The 22,540-nt window shown below is 38.2% G+C and overlaps 1 protein-coding gene across 1 annotated transcript in view; it reads left to right on the top strand.

Annotated features, from left to right (window-relative positions):
- Window positions 1-22,540, top strand: part of PRUNE2 (prune homolog 2 with BCH domain) — a 362,578-nt gene that overhangs the window by 33,767 nt on the left and 306,271 nt on the right. The window contains 1 exon segment of the mRNA XM_042780613.1: window positions 20,357-20,461. Coding sequence (XP_042636547.1) covers window positions 20,357-20,461 — 105 coding nt within the window.

Below are 22,540 nucleotides of genomic sequence, written 5' to 3'. Positions count from 1 at the left end.
GCACTACGCTACCAGAACATATATATATACAGATATATATGTGTGTGTGTGTGTATACATACACACACACACACACACACACGCACTGGTGATCTGTTTTCATAAAGAAAATGGGACAGTTTACCTCTTTCATGGTGTGGTATGTGTTGGAATCAACTCAATAGCCTCCAATAACAACAGTGCGTATTTCTGACTTATAGTGACCCTATGTGACAGAATTGAACTGCCCCATAAGTTTCTTTTTTGCCTGTAATCTTCAGCAAAGCAGATTGCTAGGTCTTTCTTCCGTGGAGCTGTTGGGTAGATTGGAAGCACCAACTTTTTGGTAGGAAAATCATAAATATAATCTTCCAGCATATTTTATATATAGTATTCCAATATATATTACATATGTACACACGCACACACACACATATAATAGAAAAAGTTGGAGGTCCCTTTTTAAAGGTAAGTCCTCTTGGGAAATACTAATAAATTAGTGACATAGATCCTTTTCTCACACCCATCTTTAGTAGACTTCCTCTACAGCATTAAGCGGAAAGAAATCTTAACGTCATCTGTCCCAACCTCCTTATTTTACAGAAGAGGGCTCTGAAGCTCAGAAGACAGGCATGTCTTGATCGTAGTCTCATAGCTGGTTAGTAGTAGAGTTAGGATCAGAACTCTGTGTCTCCTGTTTCTTTTCCAGACAGCTTTATTATCTTACGAAGTCTTGAGGAGACAACATTCTTGCAGATGTGTCAACCTGTATTAAGTTCTATGCCTAAAAAAATTTCATATAATGCAGTTGATTAGCATTTCTCTGGAGTCACTGTAATTCTAGAGATGTCAGGCATTGGGGTGATTTATATATAAAACACCCTCTTGGGTTTAAGCCACTTCCAAGAACCAATGATTATTTAAAAATGAATGCTTAGAGAGGCATGTTTGGGTAGCAGTAGTATCAGAAACAGAACAATGAGAATGAATGGCAGATATGGAAGATTTTTCTACCAGTTCCAATAAAAATGGTGGGATGTTGCCAAGTTTCACTGGTACCCAACACCACCATCAAATGTAATAGATGTATTGATACGTGAGGAGAGGAGCCCTGGGTAGCAAAGAAAGTGGGGATGAGAAAGGAAGCAGAGAGTGAAAAAGACAGTTGTTTATGTAGATGTCTCCATAGAATTAATGTTATCCTTTGTCTGCTGTGGAAAATTCCTGAAATGTCCAGGGGAAATCTGACCCTATGGAGGAACAATGGTGTCCAGGAGGAAACCTCTCCCCAGTCTCTCTGGCAGTGTGCACCAGGGACTTGGACTGTTCTTGTACTCACAGGCATACCAAACTCCTTCTTTCATTTATAGAATTGTCCTTACCAGTTCTTTATAATTCACCTCAGTAAAATCAAGAGAGTGTGATTTCTGAGTATTAATTGTTTATTTCCATTTATTGATTTCAATAGTTTTCTTCTACAATCCAAGACGGTCCCTCTGTGTCTAGTTGAATCATTTCTCTTGAAAGGGGTTTCACAAGCTTGTTGTGGTTGTTAGTTGCCATTGAGTTGATTTCAACCCATGGCAGCCCTATGTGTGCAGAGTAGGGTTTTCAGGGTTGTGACTTTTCAGAAGCAGAAAAGCCTTTCCCCAGACCTGTCTACAAAGCATATCTGGATAGGTTTGAACCTCCAAACTTTGGGCTAATAGTTGAATGCTTAATCATTTGTGCCACCCAGGAACTCTCTTTCACAAATAGGTCCATTGAAATGATCTCCTCTACTTCATGGGAAATAGGAATTTCTGCTAGCTGCTTGTCATAAACCCAGGCTTCTTAAATTTTGATGTGCATTACAATGAGCAGGGGTGATTGCTAAAAACACAGGCACCTGGGCCCCACCTTAGATCTACCTGCTCAGAGTGGGCTAAGGCTTGTACATTTGAAAAAAAAAAAAAATCTCCTAGGGCTTCCTATGCCTACCCTATGGTTTTGATGTTTTCCTTTACTTGTAAGAGAAATCTATATAGAAAAAAAAGGTAGAAATGATATGGCTTAAGTGTTGAGGGAGTCCGTATGCCCAAGTTGCTCATTCATTCTTTCATCAACATTTACTGAGTACCTCTTCATTGTGTACACAGAATATTGCTAGGCTGTGGGCCTGCATGGATGACTGAAACAGTTTTCGCCTTTAGATTGCTCACAGTTTAGGACAAATCGATACGGCCTCGTCTATTTATAATTCAATAATCCTTAGAACAGGAGAGTCTAAAGGTGATAAGGGTTAGGGCAGTCAGTGAACATCACATAAAAGTGATGTTTGAGGCAAGTTTTGAAAAAAGGGTCATGAATCAACGGGCAGAGGAGAGAAAGAGGATTCTAGAAAGAGGAAACTGACTGTGGACTGAGCGAGTGCATGAGTTTAGAAAACTTTAGGTTCCTTTGTGTGCCTGAAACATACTGAGAGAGTTCATACTCAGTAAACTCAGTACCCCAGGGGAGAAAAAACCTGGAAAATGAGTGTGCCGGGCTAAGAAGTATAGATTTTTTAAATAGACAATTGTAGTGGGGTTATGGGCAAGAAAGCAGGCTACATGTATGAACTTAGTGTTTGAAAATTGGTTTCTGACATTTTGGTGTTAATTTCTTACTAACTAATGTAGTGACTGGGCACTACAGGACCTCCCCTGGCCCCGCTTTCTGATCTCGTCTTGTGATGGCTAATGCACTTCCTCAACTGCACACTCTTTCTTCATGTTTCCATGATCTCCCCTTGTCTATCTCTTGTATGTTCTGGATCTGGCACATCACCTGAATTTGCAGTTCCTAGCATCTGGTAGCATAGTGGCTAAGACACTTGCCTGCTAACCAGACGGCTGGCGGTTCAAACTCACCAGCCACTCCTCGGAAGGAAGGTTGGGCAATCCTACTTCCGTAGTGATACTGCCTCGGAAACCCAAGGAGGGGTCGCTATGAGTCGGGGCCGACTCGACAGCACATAACAACAACAACAACAACATTACTCCTCGGAAGGAAGGTGGGGCAGTCTACTCCCGCAGGGATACTGCCTCGGAAACCCAAGGAGGGGTCATTATGAGTGTGGTCTGACTCGAGGGCACATAACAACGACAACAACAAGCATTATTCCTATTATGCTCAGACCATCTGATTAGGATTTATAAGTCTGGTTCCTCTAAACTTTAATGCTAAACTAAGCAGCAATGCTCAATGAAGCTACAGTGATAGGGTAGAAAATGTTTACTGCCTTCTTCTTACTAGATTGACTCATGAATCTAACTTAGTCTTTTTTTTTTTCTTCAAGTTTTCATTTCTTTTTAATGTCAGGAAAACTTAATAAAGCTCTCTCTAGATTTTAACATAATGGCTATCAGAGCCAGTCTTGATAATTGCTTATTTTGTATTGTCTGCATGTCTTCTGACTTCATCATTAGCAGTAAAAATGATACCTAGCTCTGGTGCAGGGCATTACATTTTCCAGTAAGCTTTCACTTGCTTAAAATCACTTTTAAAATGATATTACCAGGAATCCTGAGAACTTAGCAGAATGTTATTATTGTTATTATTCCAATGTAAGAAGTGAGAAAACTTAATAATAACAATAATCACACCTAGTCTGATTAGTGATTTGCTTTAATAGGTTTTACTTCCACTTCCAACTCTAAATATTTTCCATCAACATGATAAACATATTTAACGTCACTAAATTGTTCATGTGAAGATTGTTCAATGGTAAATGTTTTGTTACATATATATTTACCAATTAAAAAAAAAAAAAAAAACAGCCTAAGTAATGCCACCACCAAAACAGAAGTTTTAAATGCGGATGTTGCTTTTGGTATTCATAATTAAGATAGCATTTATTTGTACTAATAATCCAGCATTACATCTCTCTAATAGATGTACTGAGCAAGCACTGTGGTGACAAGATAAGTTGCCCTGTTTTGTTCCATATGTCTGTGTTCTAAGTATTCCATAGTTTTAATTGGTTCCCTGCAGAATAACATTTACAAGCATATGGTATGGAAAATGCTGACTGCTTTTGTTATCATGTATTTTATTACTTGTGGTGGCCCTGGCTCACTTAGCCTTTAGATGTGATTATGAGGTTATTTAATGCTGTTTGTATACTTTTTCTTAACCTGCTTACCGACTGTGAAATGCCATCAGCATAGTGTCTCTGGTAGCCAGTTCACATTTGGGCAGAAAAGGAATTCACAGACGCTTTCATCATGGATTTGTACTGCAATATGCTCTCTGCTTCCTCGCTTCCTTGAGGGTTTCAAAGGCACTGCGAGACTGCCTTCAATTATGCTTCAGAGGAGGATGTGCTGTTGGGAGCCCAAAAAGCCAAGAGGCACAACAGAACTCTCTGGCGTCCTGTTTGGGAGATTTACCAGCGATTCCTTGAAAAAGGATTACAGATGCAAAATTAGACTCATGGATTGAAGAGAGGTCCAGCTGTATTTTTGGTTATTAGAGCTCCTTTTGTACTTGGGTGGTTTCCTCTGGGAGTGTTAGGGTGGAGTGCAGCTGAATTATTAATACTTCCGAGACTATGAACAAGGTTATTATTTTTTTTCTTGGGGGGGGATACTTTTTTTTCTGGAAAATTCCAAACATAGACAAAAGTGGAAAGAATTGCATAATGAGCCCCCAGTAGATCCATGACTTAGCTTCAGTAAATATCAATGTTTTCAATCTTGTTTCATCTATTTCCACACCACTCATGTATACTTTTGTTTCCTGGGGTATTTTAAAGCAAATCAGACTTCTTGCCTTCTCACCTGTAAATTATACCATGTGCATCTCTATTCCATAAGGAATCTGTACCTATGTGTTTCCATAAACATCGTGTACTATGGTTTTCAACTTAATGGGAAACATCAAAAGAAAAGTAGAAGCTCCACTAACTTTTCAGCCTGGGAAACTCTCATCTCTCTTCCCTTGGAGAAAGACAGAAGTCACCTCCTCTGAGCAGACTTCCCAACACTTGAGGGCAGTTAATGGCTATAATCCACACCCGTTTTTCAGTGACCTGTTATGTATAAACTATCTCACTGTATTTGTAGTAGAATGATGCAGAAATGAAAAAGACTGTGATTTGTGTGTGTGCTGCATTATTTCTCTGTCCCTTTTACCATTTCCTAGAAGAATCTTTTCTAAAAGCCCATCAAGCAGCAATGAGATAAAGAGATGAGGGAGGGTGGGCTGATGGGAGGGTTTGGAATGTGCACCTGAGGATGCTGATGTGGGGCTGGCTAATACTTCACTCTCAGGGGAAGTTGCTGGCAAAGTGAGGAGACGGTCCTTCAAGGGACTACCCTTCTGGTTGTCAAGGACTTTGACAGGCACTGTGTGGTATCTGTCATTTCCAAGTAGAGCTAAGCAATAGAAGCCTTCTAAATATCCAGCTGTTTTTGCAAATTTGTATAAATGTTTATTATTTTCATTTTTGTAAAAACTACCATAATAATCCATATTTTCCCCATTTGCCTCACGATAATCAAAAGTTAACTATGATAATTTTTAATGTGGTAAACTGCCTAGGAGGTAGAGTGCCATCAGACTAAGAAGAGCCTATCAGCCAGCAAAGCATAAGGAAGTGGTGAAATACACAGGCTTTCGAGAAGACAGATTTTGTAGATCCTAGTCCTGGTTGCTCTGGTAGTATAGTGCCTAAGGCACTTGACTGCTAACCAGAAGGCTGGTGGTTCAAACCCACCAGCCACTCCTCGGAAGTAAGGTTGGGCAATCCTGCTTCTGTAGTGATACTGCCTTGGAAACCCAAGGAGGGGTCGCTATGAGTCAGGGCTGACTCGACGGCACATAGCAACAACAACAACAACAACAGTCCTGGTTGCAGCTCCGTTGGCTAGTCAATCCCTCAACAGTCTCTGTAGACCAGACATTTCATCTGTCAAGGGGGTCACATGTAGTATTTCCTGTTGCAGATTCTGAGAGTGCCTTGAAATTAATCCAGGATTAGAGAAACCACATAATACTGTTAGCTTGTTGTTATGTGCCGTCGAGTCAGCCCTGACTCATAGAGACCCCTCCTTGGGTTTCCAAGGCAGTATCACTACGGAAGTAGGATTGCCCAACCTTCCTTCCGAGGAGTGGCTGGTGGGTTTGAACCGCCAGCCGTCTGGTTAGCAGGCAAGTGTCTTAGCCACTATGCTACCAGAGCTCCCAATACTGTTAGCTAGCTATCCTGAAGTTGCTTGGGAGGAGTCACTTAGCATTCTATGTGATAGATGCTCCCTGGAACATATCCCCATGGAATGTGACTGGTGCCCCCTGGAGTTGGCTGACTGTGAGGTACTGTTTGTTGTCACTGTTCTCATTACCTGGTTCTTGCCACTTGGATTTCTCTCTCCAGTTAGCTGGAATTTACTAGCAAGCAGTGGGAAAATAGGACCTCCTCCCAGATCTATAGATCCCATATTTTCACTATGCCTCCTCTTGGCTCGACCCCACATTTTACTATCAAAATTACCACATCCAGAAGTTCTACCTGGTAATTTTTTTTTTTCTTTTCCCTAGCATCTTCTTTCTCCTTTCTACTCTGAGACTCTGAAGTTCTTAATACGAAAAAACCAAACTCACTGCCGTTGAGTCAGATCCGACTCATAGTGACCCCTTCTTGGGTTTCCGAGGCAATATCACTGAAGAAGTAAATTGCCAATTTCCCATAATATAGCAAAAGAAATGTTGGAAAATCTTGTTCTATATTTTTCTTTTCATGAAGGAGTCTTAGTTGATTCAACCTTCTGAAACAAAAAAACAAAAAACAAAAACAAAACAAAACAAAAAAACCGGCAAAAACTTGGGAGGGGAGCAGAGGGCAGGATTTTGTTCTGTTAGTGAAGATAAATTAATTACTTAATCAATTCCAGATCACTGTTAACTATGTTATTATTCCCATCAATCTTCAAACCAGAGATTCACAATCCAATTGCTATTTGGAGAGTATTTGGCTAATATTTATAATAAGGCTATTGTTTCAACATTGCTACTTCAAATAGCTTCACATCTGTTAGACAGTGGATTTGCATTACTCATAGAATTAAATTGTGAGCTTACTAATAGTTGCAAAATATTTGGAATTTTCAAAGCAGATCCCCAGTCCTAAGGAATTAATATCTATCTAATATCCTGGTCATTGTTTAATTACTCCTGCTAAGGAAATGACTTAGAAAGAACACTAATTTAAGAGAAATAACATGGTAAGAAACATTTGAAATTTTAATTCCGAGTTTTTACATAATTCATCATTGAACACAGCCACTAGCCCAAAGTGAAAAAAATTTATTTTACAGGATAAGTACAAAATTTAAAAAGGTGATGTCATTCATTTTATAGTTGTTTAATATGGTTAAAGATTTTAGTGGTCTGATGCATCTCTATTATCCATTGTTAAAAGTTTCATAATATTTTTAAGTCTCTGTGATTTGTTAATCTCTGGATATGTATTTTTATTGAAAACCCAATATGATGCCTCTGTTAAAAACTAAAATAACAAAAACGCTTTTACAGTATTCTTTTTTATGTAACTGATTTATTTTTCATCAGAGGCAGAAAACTTTGTTATATTTTTGTATGAAAGGTTCTTTGCATAGTCTATATCCAGTTGAGTATGCCCCTTGAAATGTCAAAAATAACATTCAAACTGATATACTGAAAAATTTCCAAGTTATGGGCTTTGTTTGCAGATCCCAGGCAATCTTCTCAAGAGAGAGCAGACAAAGGGAAAATGTCTGGGCAATTGAAAAATAGATTACTTAATACTTAGAAACACAAAATCATATTTTCTGAAGGTTGGAAGGCTTCTAATTTTTCTATTTGATGCTTAGAATACGTGAAACTTCACTGGCCTCTTCTTAACAGAGTGTGGTACTGTGTTAATATTAACATATTTAAAATTTTGAAGTATTCATTTAAAAAATTAAGATATCAGTGGAATAATACAGAATTAATAATGGATATATTTCTATACCTTCATCTATGGCTATATCCTATTACAGTACTCTGTGCCATAAAACACGTATTTTAGTAAACCTTTATTGAATACCTGCCTTCTGTGCACAAGTACTGTTTATTTTGAAAACAATTTTATTTTAAGAGAAAGAGAGAGAACGGGCAAATATGAGAGGTCACCTGGAATGTGAGGGTGCTTCTGTCACTGAAAAACACACAGTGTAATAAATAATAGCATCATTAAAAACTGTCATCTTTGCAAAGTACAGTAATTGTTCTGCATGTCCCGTGTACATGTCCCTGTGAACCTGCATAACTTCATCACACTGGAAACATATCTTCTGCCTGCTCCCAGTCGCTTCTCTGTTCATTAGTGTCATGTCTGAGCAAGTTTCAGACACGCCAGGTGTGTGGTGTCACCTGCCTGATGTCCGTTCCAAATACAGACATTTACACTCGTGAGTATTAAAGTAATAGATCTTCCTTTGACAACAGAAAGCTGACTGCAGGAAAGCAAAGCTTCTGGGAAATGTCTTCTGAGTGCATCTTGGCTTCTTCATGGGTGGAGAAAACTTAACTAATTAGCTTCAGTCCTTCCAATCAGCGGGAGAAAAAAAAAATGGTTATAGTTTTGGAAACAATAGTGGTAGCAGGCTTCGGAAAAGGAGCCGGTGAAGGAATTTGATCTGAGTGAAGGCTCACGGGACAGATTCTGTGACCTTAATGGAGAGCAGCAGACCACTCTTTATTTTTAAAATTTATTATTTTTTTTTTGCACAAGGATCTATTAAAGAAAAATTTAAGTATTATGACTCACAGGTTTTTTTTTTCAATAAAAATGAAAACAATGTAATGGAGAAAAAAAATATAAATTCCTGCAATTTGTGCTGACTTTAAAGAAGAGAATAATAACAATAAAAATTAGAGCTGTTTAGTTATTAAAATATTAAATTCAGGGCAAATTTGAAAATAACATAAGTAACGTTTTCCAATCTTTTTTCCCCCTAGTTGACATTGTATTTTGAAGCTTAGGGGGATCAGATGTTGCCAATCCCTGTGCAGTCCTTTGTCCCCAGACACTGCTGGGAGTTCCTCCATCAGGGATCTTGTAAAATGACCAAAGTGAGTGGGCTTCTGCCTTACAAAATTCCCTCAGGGCATGCCAAGTCTCCAGTGCAGTTTTTCAGGATTGGCAGCCACTCTAGTTTGTAAAATCCTACATAGGTGTTAACAGTAATATCACTTCCTCTTTCCTCCTGTGCACATCTCCTTCAAGTGGTTAATAGCAAGGTGGACACAATAAACCTGAGAAGATTTGTGGACAATTACAAAGCACTCCAACATCAAGTGTCTGCACAAAGGCGAATAGCTTATTTTTTAGAAGGTTCTGTATTCTTAGCAGAGATCTTTATTCTTTCTTTCTTTTTTTTTTTTAAATTGTGACTTGATGAAAGTTTACAGAGCAAATTCGTTTTCCATTCAATGGTTCATACACGTTGTTTCCTGACATTGATTACAATCTCCACAATGTAACAGCTCTCTTCCCACTTCCTCCTTGTGGTTACCTTTTCCCGTGTCCTTCTTTCCTATGCATTCCTGCCCTTTGAGCTTTCTCCCTGGATAAATGCTGCCCTTCTGATCTCCCATGATTGATTGTTCTAAGGAGTGCACCTACCTGGTGTAATTGTTCACCTCATAGGCTTGTCTATTATTTGAGTAGAAGTTAAGCCACGGGAGCGAGTTTAGTTGAGGGTCTTGAAAATGTGTTTGGAATGGTGGGAAAAGACAGGTAAATTAAAGAAGTTCAAAGTGCATCATTACTTTTGTTGCTTCGATTCTTTTTTCTTGGTTCTTCATTTAAAACCAATTGCCAACAGTCAGCTCCAACTTTTGGTGACCCCATATGTGTCAGAGTGGGACTGTGATCCATAGGGTTTTCATTGATTTTTTTTGGAAATTGATCACCAGGCCTTTCTTCCAAGACAACTCTGGATGGACTAGAATCTCTAACCTTTCAGTTTGCAGAGAATTAGCTTTGACTCACCCAGAGACTCCGTTTTAATGGCTATGTCAGATTATTTCCAAAGATATTATAACATTTCCTAATGTTATCTGCCTACAGTCTAACCAGCATTAGATGTCAACATTCTTAATTTTCTGCCAAACTGATAGGGGAAAATATGACATTTTATTGTTTGTCTAATTTGAATTTCTATCACTACTAATGAAGTTGACTGTAATCATTTTATATATTTCATATAGTCCTTTCTTCTTCTGCTAATTTCCCATTTGTACCATTTATCCATTGAATTATTTGACTTTTTTTTTAAAAAAATCAATGTGCGGAAACTCTTTGTATTTTATGAATATTGCCCTTTTAATGGCAAGGTGGTGGAAATATCATGCATATATTATTTCCCACTCTATTATTTGTTTTGTATCATTCTTTATGGTGCTAATGTCCTACCCAAATTTCACTACTTCTAACAACTCTGAAGACACTTTAGATTTAGTTATAAGTTGTATTATCATTTTGAAATGAGACTAATTACAAAGTAGAGGAGTAAATGTATTCTAATCAAGAGATAGGAGACTGTCTATTCTCCAGCTGAGTCTGATGTGTGTTACTGTGAATTTTCTTGAAGCCGAGTGTAGAGGGAGGACATGGTATGGTACAGAGTGTGCCATTGCTCTTTAGTGCTTGAAAAAATAATGTCATATTAAATAATTCATACTTATTGCATACTTAATGCCACTTACTGAATAAGTTTTTCCATAGTTGCTCAAGGCAGAAGAGCAAAGTAGTATCTTAGTGATATTACTAGAGATGAATAATATTTTAATAGTTTATTCTTCAAAGAGAGTAAGGGAAACATCCTAAAAGACATGCTGAGAAAAATTGACAAAAATATTGTGTCCATATGAAGACAATAATGTTTAATTTCCACATGAAAAAATTGCCTAAAGGACTCGTAATAGAAATAAATGCAAATTAAACATTAAGGTGTTCTTTTACCTATCAACATTAAATACACTGCTGAAGGTATGAAACTCAAGTAATTCAGTGGATGAGAATGTAAATATCTAGACCCTTTCTGGTAGGCATTAAAATACTGATGTTGTTTGACCCAGAAATTTCAAATCCAGGAGTTTATCATGAAGAAATAAGTAGGAATGGGAACAAAAATATTATCTTCCAAATATTCGTTGTAGTCCTATTAATACCATAAAAACATTAAAAATAACTTAAACCTATAATAATAAAGGATTGATTGAATAATTTATGATGATGATCCATATTAAGGAATATTATATACATTTTATGTCATAATCATTCATTTATTCATTTTTTTAGAAGTTATTTAGCACCAACTGTGTGCAAAACAGTAGGCTTTACAAAAGTAAACACAAGGCACCCTGGCAATCCAGTATTTACATTTTAGCATTTTAGAAGAATGCTTGGGCTGTTCTTAAATATTTTAAAAAAAGAGACAAGTTACAAAATATTATGTATAAAATGGTCACAGTATTGCAAAAAAGAACACTCAGATAGGCATAGAAAGAATATTGAAAGGAAAACGTTAAATGCTGATGAGATTAACTTTGGGTCTTGAGGTGTTTTTGTTTTTGTTTTTGAGTGTCTACATTTTACAAATTTTTATGGTGAATATATAATTTTTTATAAAACAATGTGTAAATCTTAAGTGGTGTGGGTGTAGGTTTAGCAGGAGTGTCCTTTCTCATTTTGTCTTTACAGCTTCTTTGCTGCATTTCCATTGATCATTCTTAGCCTTTCCCGAAGTCCCATTATGTCCTGAGTGGTTTTGAATGTCGCAGTGACTCCAAACCAGAGGTGTGAGCACAGTAAAGGGGCACAAGGTCAGAAGAGACAAATGGAAGGATATGGCCCCAGATGCATGTCCATATGAAGCTAGATGAAAAAGATTATGGTTCATGAGTCTGAAAAGGGAATGTTGAGACATGAAAAAGCTTATAAAACCATTGAGGGATAAACTCTTCAGATGGGGCTTAGTAGATAATAAGTTAGAAGGAAGCAGGACCTAAAGAGGAAAGTTACTCTGTCTAGTAACTAATAAACATATGGACATATAGCCCCTAAAAGTGAGATAGCTGGGAAATGACAGTTGTTGTTGTTGTTATGTGCCGTCAAGTCGGCCCGACTCATAGCGACCCCTCCTTGGGTTTCTGAGGCAGTATCACTACGGAAGTAGGATTGCCCAACCTTCCTTCCGAGGAGTGGCTGGTGGGTTTGAACCACCAGCCGTCTGGTTAGCAGGCAAGTGTCTTAGCCACTATGCTACCAGAGCCCCTGGAAATGACAGTAGGAAGCTATATAGGACAGTTTTCTTGGGCTCTTTAGGAAAGGTAAGGATTTGGAGGAACCATCTCTGATATTCTGAGGTTGAAGCAGTGGAGGAAAAATAATAATGCTGTCCCCAAAAAACTGTTCTTCGTGACAGCTATAAGAAAGATAATCTGAACTAAAATGAAAAAAAATTCTGTAGGAAAGATAACAATTCCTGCCCAAATCATTATTAAGATTCAGAAAATGTATATAAACTGTATTTGAGGACACTCCATTTGAGAACACTATTCCCAAGACCAAGAGCAAACAGATTGAGCAAAGATGGATTCAGAGCTGAAGACAAAAGAATGGTTGAATCCAGACCCAGTGGTCCCAGCTAAAAGGTACCTAGACTGAAAAGGACTGGAGACCCAACTGCTCATCCAAGAAGCCCCTCAAATGGTACTTGGGTTTCCATTGCCTACTCAGCATGGTGTCTTGTGTTCGAAGACATAGAAGGAGACACAAGTGCACAGACCTGTTTATAACTGAGTTTGTTCTGATTGACCCCATCCCTTATCTTTCCCAAATGAGAGATGTGAAAAGAGGGCTTCCTCCAGTTTGTCAAAGAGAAGGCTGAGGGACAAAATTGTCAGGGTTGGCTGGGAGGGCGATGAGGAGGGGAAGCTATAGGCAATAATATCTGAATTGATTAGGTATCAGTTTTATCAGGAAGTGAAACAATAAAATTACTTCATGGTCCTTTTGAGCATAACTATTGGAAGGCTTTTGTCTTTTCCTAATTTTTTTTTAAATTTTATTTTTTATATTCAAGGAAGGTTGGGCAATCTACTTCTGTAGTGACACTGCCTCAGAAACCCAAGGAGGGGTCACTATGAGTCGGGTCTGACTCAATGGCACATAACAACAACAACAACAACAGTATGCCATCTGTTAAGTTAGGTTGTTTATGAGAAAATAAAATATAAAATGCCTATGTCTCAAGGTTGGAGACTCTGGTAAATGCTTTTGTTTTGACATGGGACCTAAGCTACAGCTCCATACCAGGGCCAATTTCAAGAGGCATCTTGTTTGCTTGCAAATGAAGAAAAATGTGACTTTATCTGTATGCACTGATTAGTGGCTTTTTTTTCTCACCTTTGGAGCTGTTTCTCTGGGTATTTCCATAGCTCCCTTTTGTCTTTGCTGTTCATTTGGCTGTGACACCTTTGTGCGTGCTCTCCCACCTTGGCTTTCCTGTTGACTGTGAGGGGACGACGTCTAGGACTTAAGGTTGGGATCAGCATGTTTGATCTCCTTCTCCCTGTCCTCTAAGTTTTCTCACTTAGACTCATGGCAGCCTTATGTGTTCAGGGTCTCTTGGGGAGGAAACCAGTAAACCCATGGTGTCAAAGTGAAACAGTGCTCCATAGATTTTTCTTTTTCTTTTTTTTAGTGTGATTTGGGTGAAAGTTTACAGAGCAAATTCACTTTCCATATAGAAGTTTGCATACACTTTGTCTTACGACATTGACTACAATTTACCACAATGCAATGGCTCCCCTCCCACTTCCTCCTGATAGTTACCTCTTCCCTGTGTCCTCCTGCCCTCCATGCACTCCTGCCCCCTGCGCTGTGTCCCTGTACGTACACAGCATTTCTATTCTCCCGTGATTGTTCTCTCCAAGCAGTGTATCTACCTAGTATAAATGTTCACCTCATATGTCTGTCTTTTGTTTGGCTGAAAGCCACAGGTATGGGTTCAATTCCAGACCTGAAGGGCAGCTAGGGGCCATAGTTTCAGTGATTCCACCATGCTCTATCAGACCAGCAAACCTGGTTACCCCCCCCTTTTTTTTTTAAATGATTTGAGTTTTGTTCCACATTGTTCTCCCTCTCTATCCAGGATCTCTTACATAGATCCCCGTCCGAACAGTTGACAGTGGTAGCCAGGCACTGTCTGGTTCTTCTGGTCTCATAGTCGTAAAGTCTGAGGACCATATGATGTACCAGTCACTTAGACTAATTGTTTCCATGAATCTTTGGTTTTCCTCATTATTCTTTGCTCTGGATGAGGAGAGACCCATTATTGCATCTAGATGGCAGCTTGCAAGCTTTTAAGATCCCAGTCACTACTCACCAAAGTAGGAGGTGGAACAATGATTTTGTGTAGTATGTAATGCCAATTGAGCTTGATGTCCCCTGTGACTATGGTCCCGAGCCCGCAAATCCAACTACTTGCTCCCTCTAGGTAGCTGGCTGTGGTCTAGAAGTGATTACAAACTTGTCCCCCCACAGGTTTTTCAGTAACTGATTTTTCAGAAGTTGAATGTCAGTCAGGCCTTTCTTCCGAAGTGCCTCTGGGTGGACTCAAACCTTCAACCTTTTGGGTAGCAGTTGAGCACAGTAAACTTTTATACCACCTGGGGAGGAACCCAGACTCTTTTCTGTACTAACTCACAGCCAACTTCCAGGTAGGCCCACTCCTCATTGAACTGGAGTAAGTAAGTAGCTGAGGGAAGCCGTAGCTCAAATGCCAGCCCTTTCCTATGCTTAGGTTTTCTTGTCAACACAGGATACTTTTTCTCTGTTCATTTGTTGATTAGCAATGAGGGGCTGAAAAATGTGCCCTCCTTGATTGTGTGAGGAAAGAGACTCTCCAACTTTTGTGGGTTTTGTCTATAATACTTTTGAAATGAAATTAATTTCAATTAATTTTTCTGAAAAAAAAGTAGGATTTTTAAGAAAAAAGAATGGATACTGAGAAATCATAGTAAAACTATATAGCTGGGCTTGAAGATTAAAAGGTTTATTATTGGACTTTAGATGTGGAAAATTATAAGCATGAGCAGTCTTTGTTTCTGAGAGGGCTGAGCTATGAAAAAATGAGTGGAAGGGTCTTTGTAACCTGGAAAGCCTCTTTCTCCTCAATTCTGCTATTTTCTGTGGATGTGTTTGAAAGTCCATTTACCTAATAAATTCAGTTTTCTTTAATGGAGAGTTGAATCTGAATGCTTAGGCACTTTGGTGGCTTTTAGAAAGAGATAAGAAGTAAACGTCTTCATCAAGGGATCTTATTTTAGTGGTGTATAGGATTACACTTTGAAAGCAAATTAAAATTGTGCTTTGGAATGCTGGCATGTTCCATATACTTCCTTTTGTGCATTCATTATGGAAAGATTCTTTCCTGCTATTTGGAAGTCCTTCTAGATGACAAAGCAGTGTGGTTTCTATTTCAACCCATTATCAATATTCCATTTTGTGTTGGGCATAGACAGTACTGGGTTGAGGCATTTGCTGTCAAGTTTCTGTCTCTCAAAATTGCTTAATGCCTGATGGCTGTGTCAATACTAGGGAATAGATATTTACTTATCACATCTATTCACTCCTTGCTAGCAGTTTGCAAAGTCACACTTAGAAAATGTATACAACAGGCAGTAATTATTTGTTGAACACGCAGGGCATGCTCTTTCCTCAGGGCCTTTCCACTTACTGTTCCTGTGGCCTGAGGTACCTTAGGTCACAATCCCTCAATTGAAGTCTTTACTCAAATGTCACCTTCTCAGTGAGCCTCACCGCAGTACATCCTACCCCCTTTCATGATTTCTTTTTCTCCATTTATTATTATCCAATGTTTTTGTTCTTTGTGTCTCCTTGCGCTAAAATATGAGTCCACGAGGGCTGGGATTTTTGCCTCTTTGACTCACTGCTTCAACTCCAGGGCTTAGAACGGTGCCTGACACAGACATGCTTTCAAGAAGTATTTAATGAATGAAAATAATAAATGGAATTGATACACTGAACATGTCACATTTGTCTGGAAATCAATCTGTCTGCTGGGGATGAATTCAGACCCCAATTTGAAAGATATCAACAACCAGTTGCTGTGAAGTTGACTCTGACTCATGGTGACACCATGTGTGTCAGAGTAGAATTGTGCTCTGTAAGGTTTTCAATGGCTGATTTTTTCAGAAATAGATGGCTAAGTCTTACTTCTGAGGCACTGCTGAATTCACTTGAACTTCCAATCTTTTGGTTAGTAGTCAAACACTTTAACCCTTTGCACCACACAATGGTTATCAAGGGATATAGATATGAGGGTTGAACATCTAAATTCTGTGAGTTTGTAGAGATATGAAATAGGAAGGGACCCACAGATGCAAAAGTATCTTTGCTTCCAGAAGTCTCTTCCTGATTTCCATGAACCAGTGTCATTACTTTTTTTGTTGCTGCTGCCATTGCCACTAAGTGGATCCAGAACTTTAGGGATCTATTACTTCCTATTACCAACCTTGGACACCTTAAAATCAGTCCCAGGATTTTTCCACTTGGATGATGTCTGTGCTTGCTCTATTTTCTCTGCAAAGTCGTTTGTGTTGGGAAGCTTGAGAGTGGTTCTTGACTCCCAGTTTGAAGAACCAAATCATGCACTTTCCCTGAGTTCACCCACTGGATAAATCTGCATAAATACTTTCCTGTTTTCATCCTCCAAACATGCAGGAGTCTGTCTGATCATGGTTACTATATTTTCCTTTTGCTATCCCTCTTCTTATATCTTATCAATGGACAACAGACACATTTGAGGTTTTTTGAAGCCAGACCTATCACTTTTAAGGCCTACTGGCTGGCACCCAAATTTACCTTCTGGCTGTCATATCCATCTTATCTGGTCCAGCATTCTCAGCCAGCCTGAAATTTCCAGCCATCTTTTTTTTTTTTGGAATTGTGGCATAACCTCTCCAAGGTCTCTTTAAAATGAAAGGGTGTTACCCTGGTAGGAAGCTCATTAACCCAGCAGTACTCATTGACATCAAGTCCCTTGGTGGCACAATGGTTAAGTGCTTGACTATTAACCCAAAGGTTGGTGGTTCAAACCCACTCAGAGGTCCCTCTGAATATAGGTCTGGCAATTTGCTTCCAAAATGTTATAGCCTTGAAAACTGTATGGAGCAGTTCTAGTCTGCACAGATGAGGTCACCGTGAATCAGAATTGGGTCAACAGCAACTTATAGCAACAACTCGTTGGCATAGATGCTCTTTTGCAATTGGGAGTGGACAAAGAGACAAGTCTCTGGCAGGCTGGTACCAGGATGGTACATTTTGATGGAGGTAGGTGGTTGGGGAAGGAAGGATTAGGATCTGGGAATTGGACATTGGCTGGGAATGACAGATTGAATGAATGGCATTGGAAGAAAACATAATTATGAAGGAATTTGATGTGTGGAAAGAAGGAATGTCAGAGAAGATAGGAGAGAGCAGGAAAAGAGAGGTGTATTGTACCAAAGACAGTTCTCACAGTTTTGCACTGGGGTCTGCTATGGCTCTGTACTGTGAGGTGACCTTTACTTTTATTTTCTCTCTTTAAATGGAGAGGAAGAAATAGATCATAATCTTACCAGATCCTTGAGTTGCCAGGATCAGTCCAATATGTTTTGGGTGTATAGTCCTTATTTGGTTCATTCTTTTTACAGGTAATAATTGGGTTTTGGCTTGGAAATGAATCAACACATGAATTTCCCTATTTTCTCCATGTCTTCTTTGATGCAAGGTGAAAGTTGAACACAGACTCATGATTAGGAATTATTGAACCTTGATAAGCAAGCAAATAGGTCACCTTCAGGGTAATTTTCAGTGTTGCAAATGTCCAAATTTACTGACATTAGAATGCATATTCAACATTCTCTTTTCTCCCTTCATTCCTGTGGTCATCGTTGTGTGCACCTTAAAGTCATTTATGATATTAGTGTGTGGTTAGTATATGGCAGAGGAGACAGGACTCATTGTACTGGGTTGTGGATTTTGGGAAAATCCTGGCCCATCATAGATTCTATTGACCTATAAAATGTATCATTAATCTTCTTACTGTCTGTCTTACAGGATTTGGGAGGAGAAATGAGGTAATGTCTATTTAGACCTTTGAGCTTCTCAGAAGAACGACACACTACAGTAATATGATTTCTTAATGAATTTATCTATGTTGTAATGGCTTATAATTCCATTTTCCTATATTTCCTTAGGTGCTTCTAGAATATGAACCATTGTGCACAGGGAAAACAGCCCAGCATTGAGAGTGGGAACTGTACCTGGACTAGAACCCTCAAAGGATACTCAGCCAAGTGATCCAGTTATATAGATTAATGTGGATAGGGGAAGGAAGCTGGGAGAGGAAGGAATAGGAACTAAATTAGATGGTGAGGAGGGGAGGTCATCTCACAGAACAGAGCCATAGCAGACCCTAGAGCAAAACTATGAAGCTGTCTTTAGTGTCATATACCTCTCTTTTCATGCTTTCTCCTTTCTCCTCTGATACCCCTTTTTCCACACACCAAGTTCTCTCATAGGTAGGGTGGTGTAGTGGATAAGGCATTTGACTGCTAACCAAAAGGTCAGGGGTTCAAACCCAGCAACTTTTCCATGGGAGGAAGATGAAGAAATCTACTTCTTTAAAGATTTATAACCTTGGAAACCCAGTGGGGGTCACTATGATTCTATATGACAGTGGGTTGGTTGGGGAAAGGGCTTAATAGTTATTTCAGAGAGTTTCTATTATAGTTTTAAGTAGTCTTATTTTACTAAAAATCAGTATATTCTAAATTTCTTTTAAAAAAATCAATATAAATTTATTTGAATAAATTTAACAGTGTTACATACTGAATGACTCATCTGCAACACTGATCCTATAAACTTTGTCTGTAACTGATAGACTCTTTTAACCTAGTTCCCTTAAAGATTTACTTTGTCATGTTCCTTGGACCACAACCTGGTTGTTTAATTACTTGCTTCTGGTTCAGATGCCAGCAGTTCCATACAAACACTAACATAATTACAGATTTATTTTTAAGATCCTGACTCAAAGGCAGAGAGTTTGGTTTGTTTTTTGGTTTTGGAGTTGTAGGTTAGTAGGAGCTCTGGGAGCACAGTGCCTAAAGGTGTCTGACTGTTAACCAGAAGGTTGGTGGTTCAAACCCACCAGGCACTCCACGGAAGCAAAACTGGGCAATCTACTTCCTTAAAGATTTACTGCCTCAGAAACCCAATGGGGGTTGCTATCAGTTGGAATCAATTCAATGGCAGTGGGTTCGGTTTTTAGTAGGTTACTAAATAATGTTTTATTTTTGTTCTACAGATAAAGGAATAATAAATAAGTTGTTTTTGCTGAAACAGTCATGAATAGTCTAACATGTTGCATAACCTTTAGAGAAGAATTACAATAGAGCTGGCTTTCCAGTTGGTTCTAAAAAGGGAAGTTAAAACAATGGATGAAAAGTGGGGGATGTATACATGTGTCATCTCTGACCTTACCATAAAGATGTAAATTCATGTTACAGTTATGTGTATTGGATTGTTTTGTTATGAAAAATTCTAGAAGGAGTTGCTTGTTTGGAATCTCCAGTCCAGCATTTCAAAAAGAGGCCAGGCTTCTATTAAAAAATAGTAATAATAATTAAGTAATGACCAAGTTAATCAGGAAAAAAAAGGTATTTCAGAGAGGTGAATATATGTACTTTTTAAGGTTAACTAACTTGTATTTTTAGAGCAATGATACTAATTATATCTCTTCCTTTGGATTGGGAAAGTGCTACAAGTTTCATTTGCTAAATTGTAGAATATAATGTGGAGAGAACACATCCTGCCACCTGACATGAAAAAACAAATGCCTGGAAAATTGTGTGTTTATGTGTCTACATTGCATTTCAGGAATATAAGAACAAAATCACCTTGTTTGTTTCACAAATTAAGAAGCATGTCTTAGATAAGGAACTTACATAGAATGCTAAGTAGCTGCTCCTTAGAACAAAATTAATCTTACTAAAATTTGTTTCAGAGATATAGCTCATATGAAGTTAAATCATGAAAAATCTTAATGGAACCACATTTTCTGTTCATGACAGTTTACTACAGTTTGAATGAACATTTCTGAATGTTAAATTTATGTTCTTCTGTAAAAAACTTCATGAATTTCTGCCATTGTGTTTATAGCTAAGGCATACTTTTTAAAAAGAAGATTGAAATGTTTGCTGTTTACATTGATCTGTTGCAGATTAAAATTTGATGTTTCATTTGAATTTGTTTCAGAATCGAAGCAAACGCTTAGAGAAAGTCCATGTGGTTATTGGACATAAATCATGTGACTTGGATTCTCTCATTTCTGCCTTCACTTATGCTTACTTTCTAGAAAAGGTGAGAAGAAAAAAAAGTATTGTGCTTCTTATATTTGAATGATTGCATAATTTTTAGGAACAAACATTTTCTGGACAAAGAAAGAACCTATCAACTTACTTTTTCATTTTCTCGTTTATTGTTACAGAGAATAAAATATTATAATCCATTAATCAATAAATATTTACTGAGCAGCTAATAGATATTAGGCATTGTTTTAGTTATTCCTTAATGACTCTCTCCATAAAATATTGTTTCAATATGAACAATATTGTCAAATAAAAAATATTTAATTTACTTAAAGGTAAATTTTATGGGAATTGAGAGAGCAAATAAAACTATGGGTTAGACTTTTTGTTTTCCTTTACTTTTCTTCTGGATAGTCTAGCCCTGGGGAGTAGAAAAATATGTGCAGAATAAATTACATGACCATTACATGAAAGATAGAGTGTATTGACTAGAATTTTCAGTAACAGAGCAATTATGTATCAAGTCTGTATTCTGTAAGCCCTTGTTTTGTTTTGACCATTAGCCCTAATTTTACAGCAAGGCCATGCTTAGATAGTGCTGTCTCCTTTGAGCTAGACTTTTTCTACTCTATGAAGTCTATGAAATGCCTATTGTGTTGGTGTTGTGCATCGAGTCAATTCTGACTCACAGTGCCTTATATGGCAGAGGAGAGCTGCTCCATGGGGTGTCCTAGGCTATAGCATTTAAGGGAGCACATCCCCAGGTCTTTTCTCCTGAGGCGCTGCCAGTGACTGTGAACTGCCAACCTCTGGGTTAGCAGCCAAGTGTTTAACAAGTGTGGCACCAGGGTGCCCTATGATATGCCTACAGGAGTAGAAAGACCTTTCAATGAATTAAATTTTTCATTCTATAAAATTCATCAGCTCATAATAATATTTTACTTTAAAACCTAAAGAAAAAAGCACAATATGAGTGTTTGATTGGTATTTTTTATTTCATCAAAATTTTAAATTTCTAGAGTCTGATTTGTTTTATTCTAATTTTATTTGGATCCTTGGGCTCAGACAGTATGCATAGCTGGTCTAGAGTGATTTAAATTCACATGAAAATCAGTCTTCCAGAATGAGCTGTGGGAGGCAAGAACAGCTTTAGGGCAGCAGCTGACAAAAATGCTGGGTATAATATTCTGAACTCTACATGTGGGCTCAATATGAAATTTGTCTTAAAATTTTTTGAACTTTACAAGGGAGATTAATCGGTATGAAGACATAAATGTACTTGTGTCAAGACAGTCATATAAAACACTAATTTTATTAACTGGATTTTTTGACTCACTAGAAATAAAAATGTGGCTAATCTAGAAACTATAGTTAATTGAACCAGATTGATTTTCACACTGATAGTGGCATGGACTTTTAAAAAGTTTATATATTACTACTGTTAACAAGAACAACAACAGTGTCTTAAATACATATAATGAAACCAAAAGGAATGGGAAAAGTAGTGGTGATAGATAAAATAGATGACAATCACCAGTCAGTTGCCATTGAGTCACCTTGACTCCATGATTCCACATGGGTCAGAGGAGAGCTGTGCTCTGTAGGGTTTCCAATGGCTGATTTTTCAGAAGGAGATTGCCAAGGCTTTCTTCTGAAGTGTCCACAGGTGGACTGGAACTGCCAATATTTTGGTTAGCAGCTAAGTTTGTTAAACCATCTGCACTATCCAGGGACAAAAATATATGATAGATAGGTAACAATAAAGAAATGGGTGGCTTCCCTTCTCTTCTAAGGTTTGCTACTAAGCATGGAGACACATAAGGAATTACCAAAGGATCACATACTGAAATTTGTTATACTTCTGTGTCTTCCTCATACTTTACTGGGCCTGGGCCTCCTACTAGAGGTCTGTGTCTCCCTTTTAATTCTTCCTGACAACCTGGTCACTCCCTCTCAGGGTATTAACACAGTGCATGAGGTGGGTATAGAGCTCTGCAGCTTCATGTACATGACTTCATTTATATCCTCTCACACTGGTAGGTAAGTCCCATTCTACAGATGGGAAAATTGAGTCTCAGAGAGGAAAACGGTTCTCTCAAGCCAGATGATTGGGACCTTCTAAAAATTAAAT

The sequence above is a fragment of the Orycteropus afer genome, unplaced genomic scaffold, assembly GCF_000298275.1.
Source record: "Orycteropus afer afer isolate SDZICR_OR568_19922 unplaced genomic scaffold, OryAfe1.0 scaffold00005, whole genome shotgun sequence".
NCBI lineage: Eukaryota > Metazoa > Chordata > Mammalia > Tubulidentata > Orycteropodidae > Orycteropus > Orycteropus afer.
This window is presented reverse-complemented; position numbering and strand designations above follow the sequence as displayed.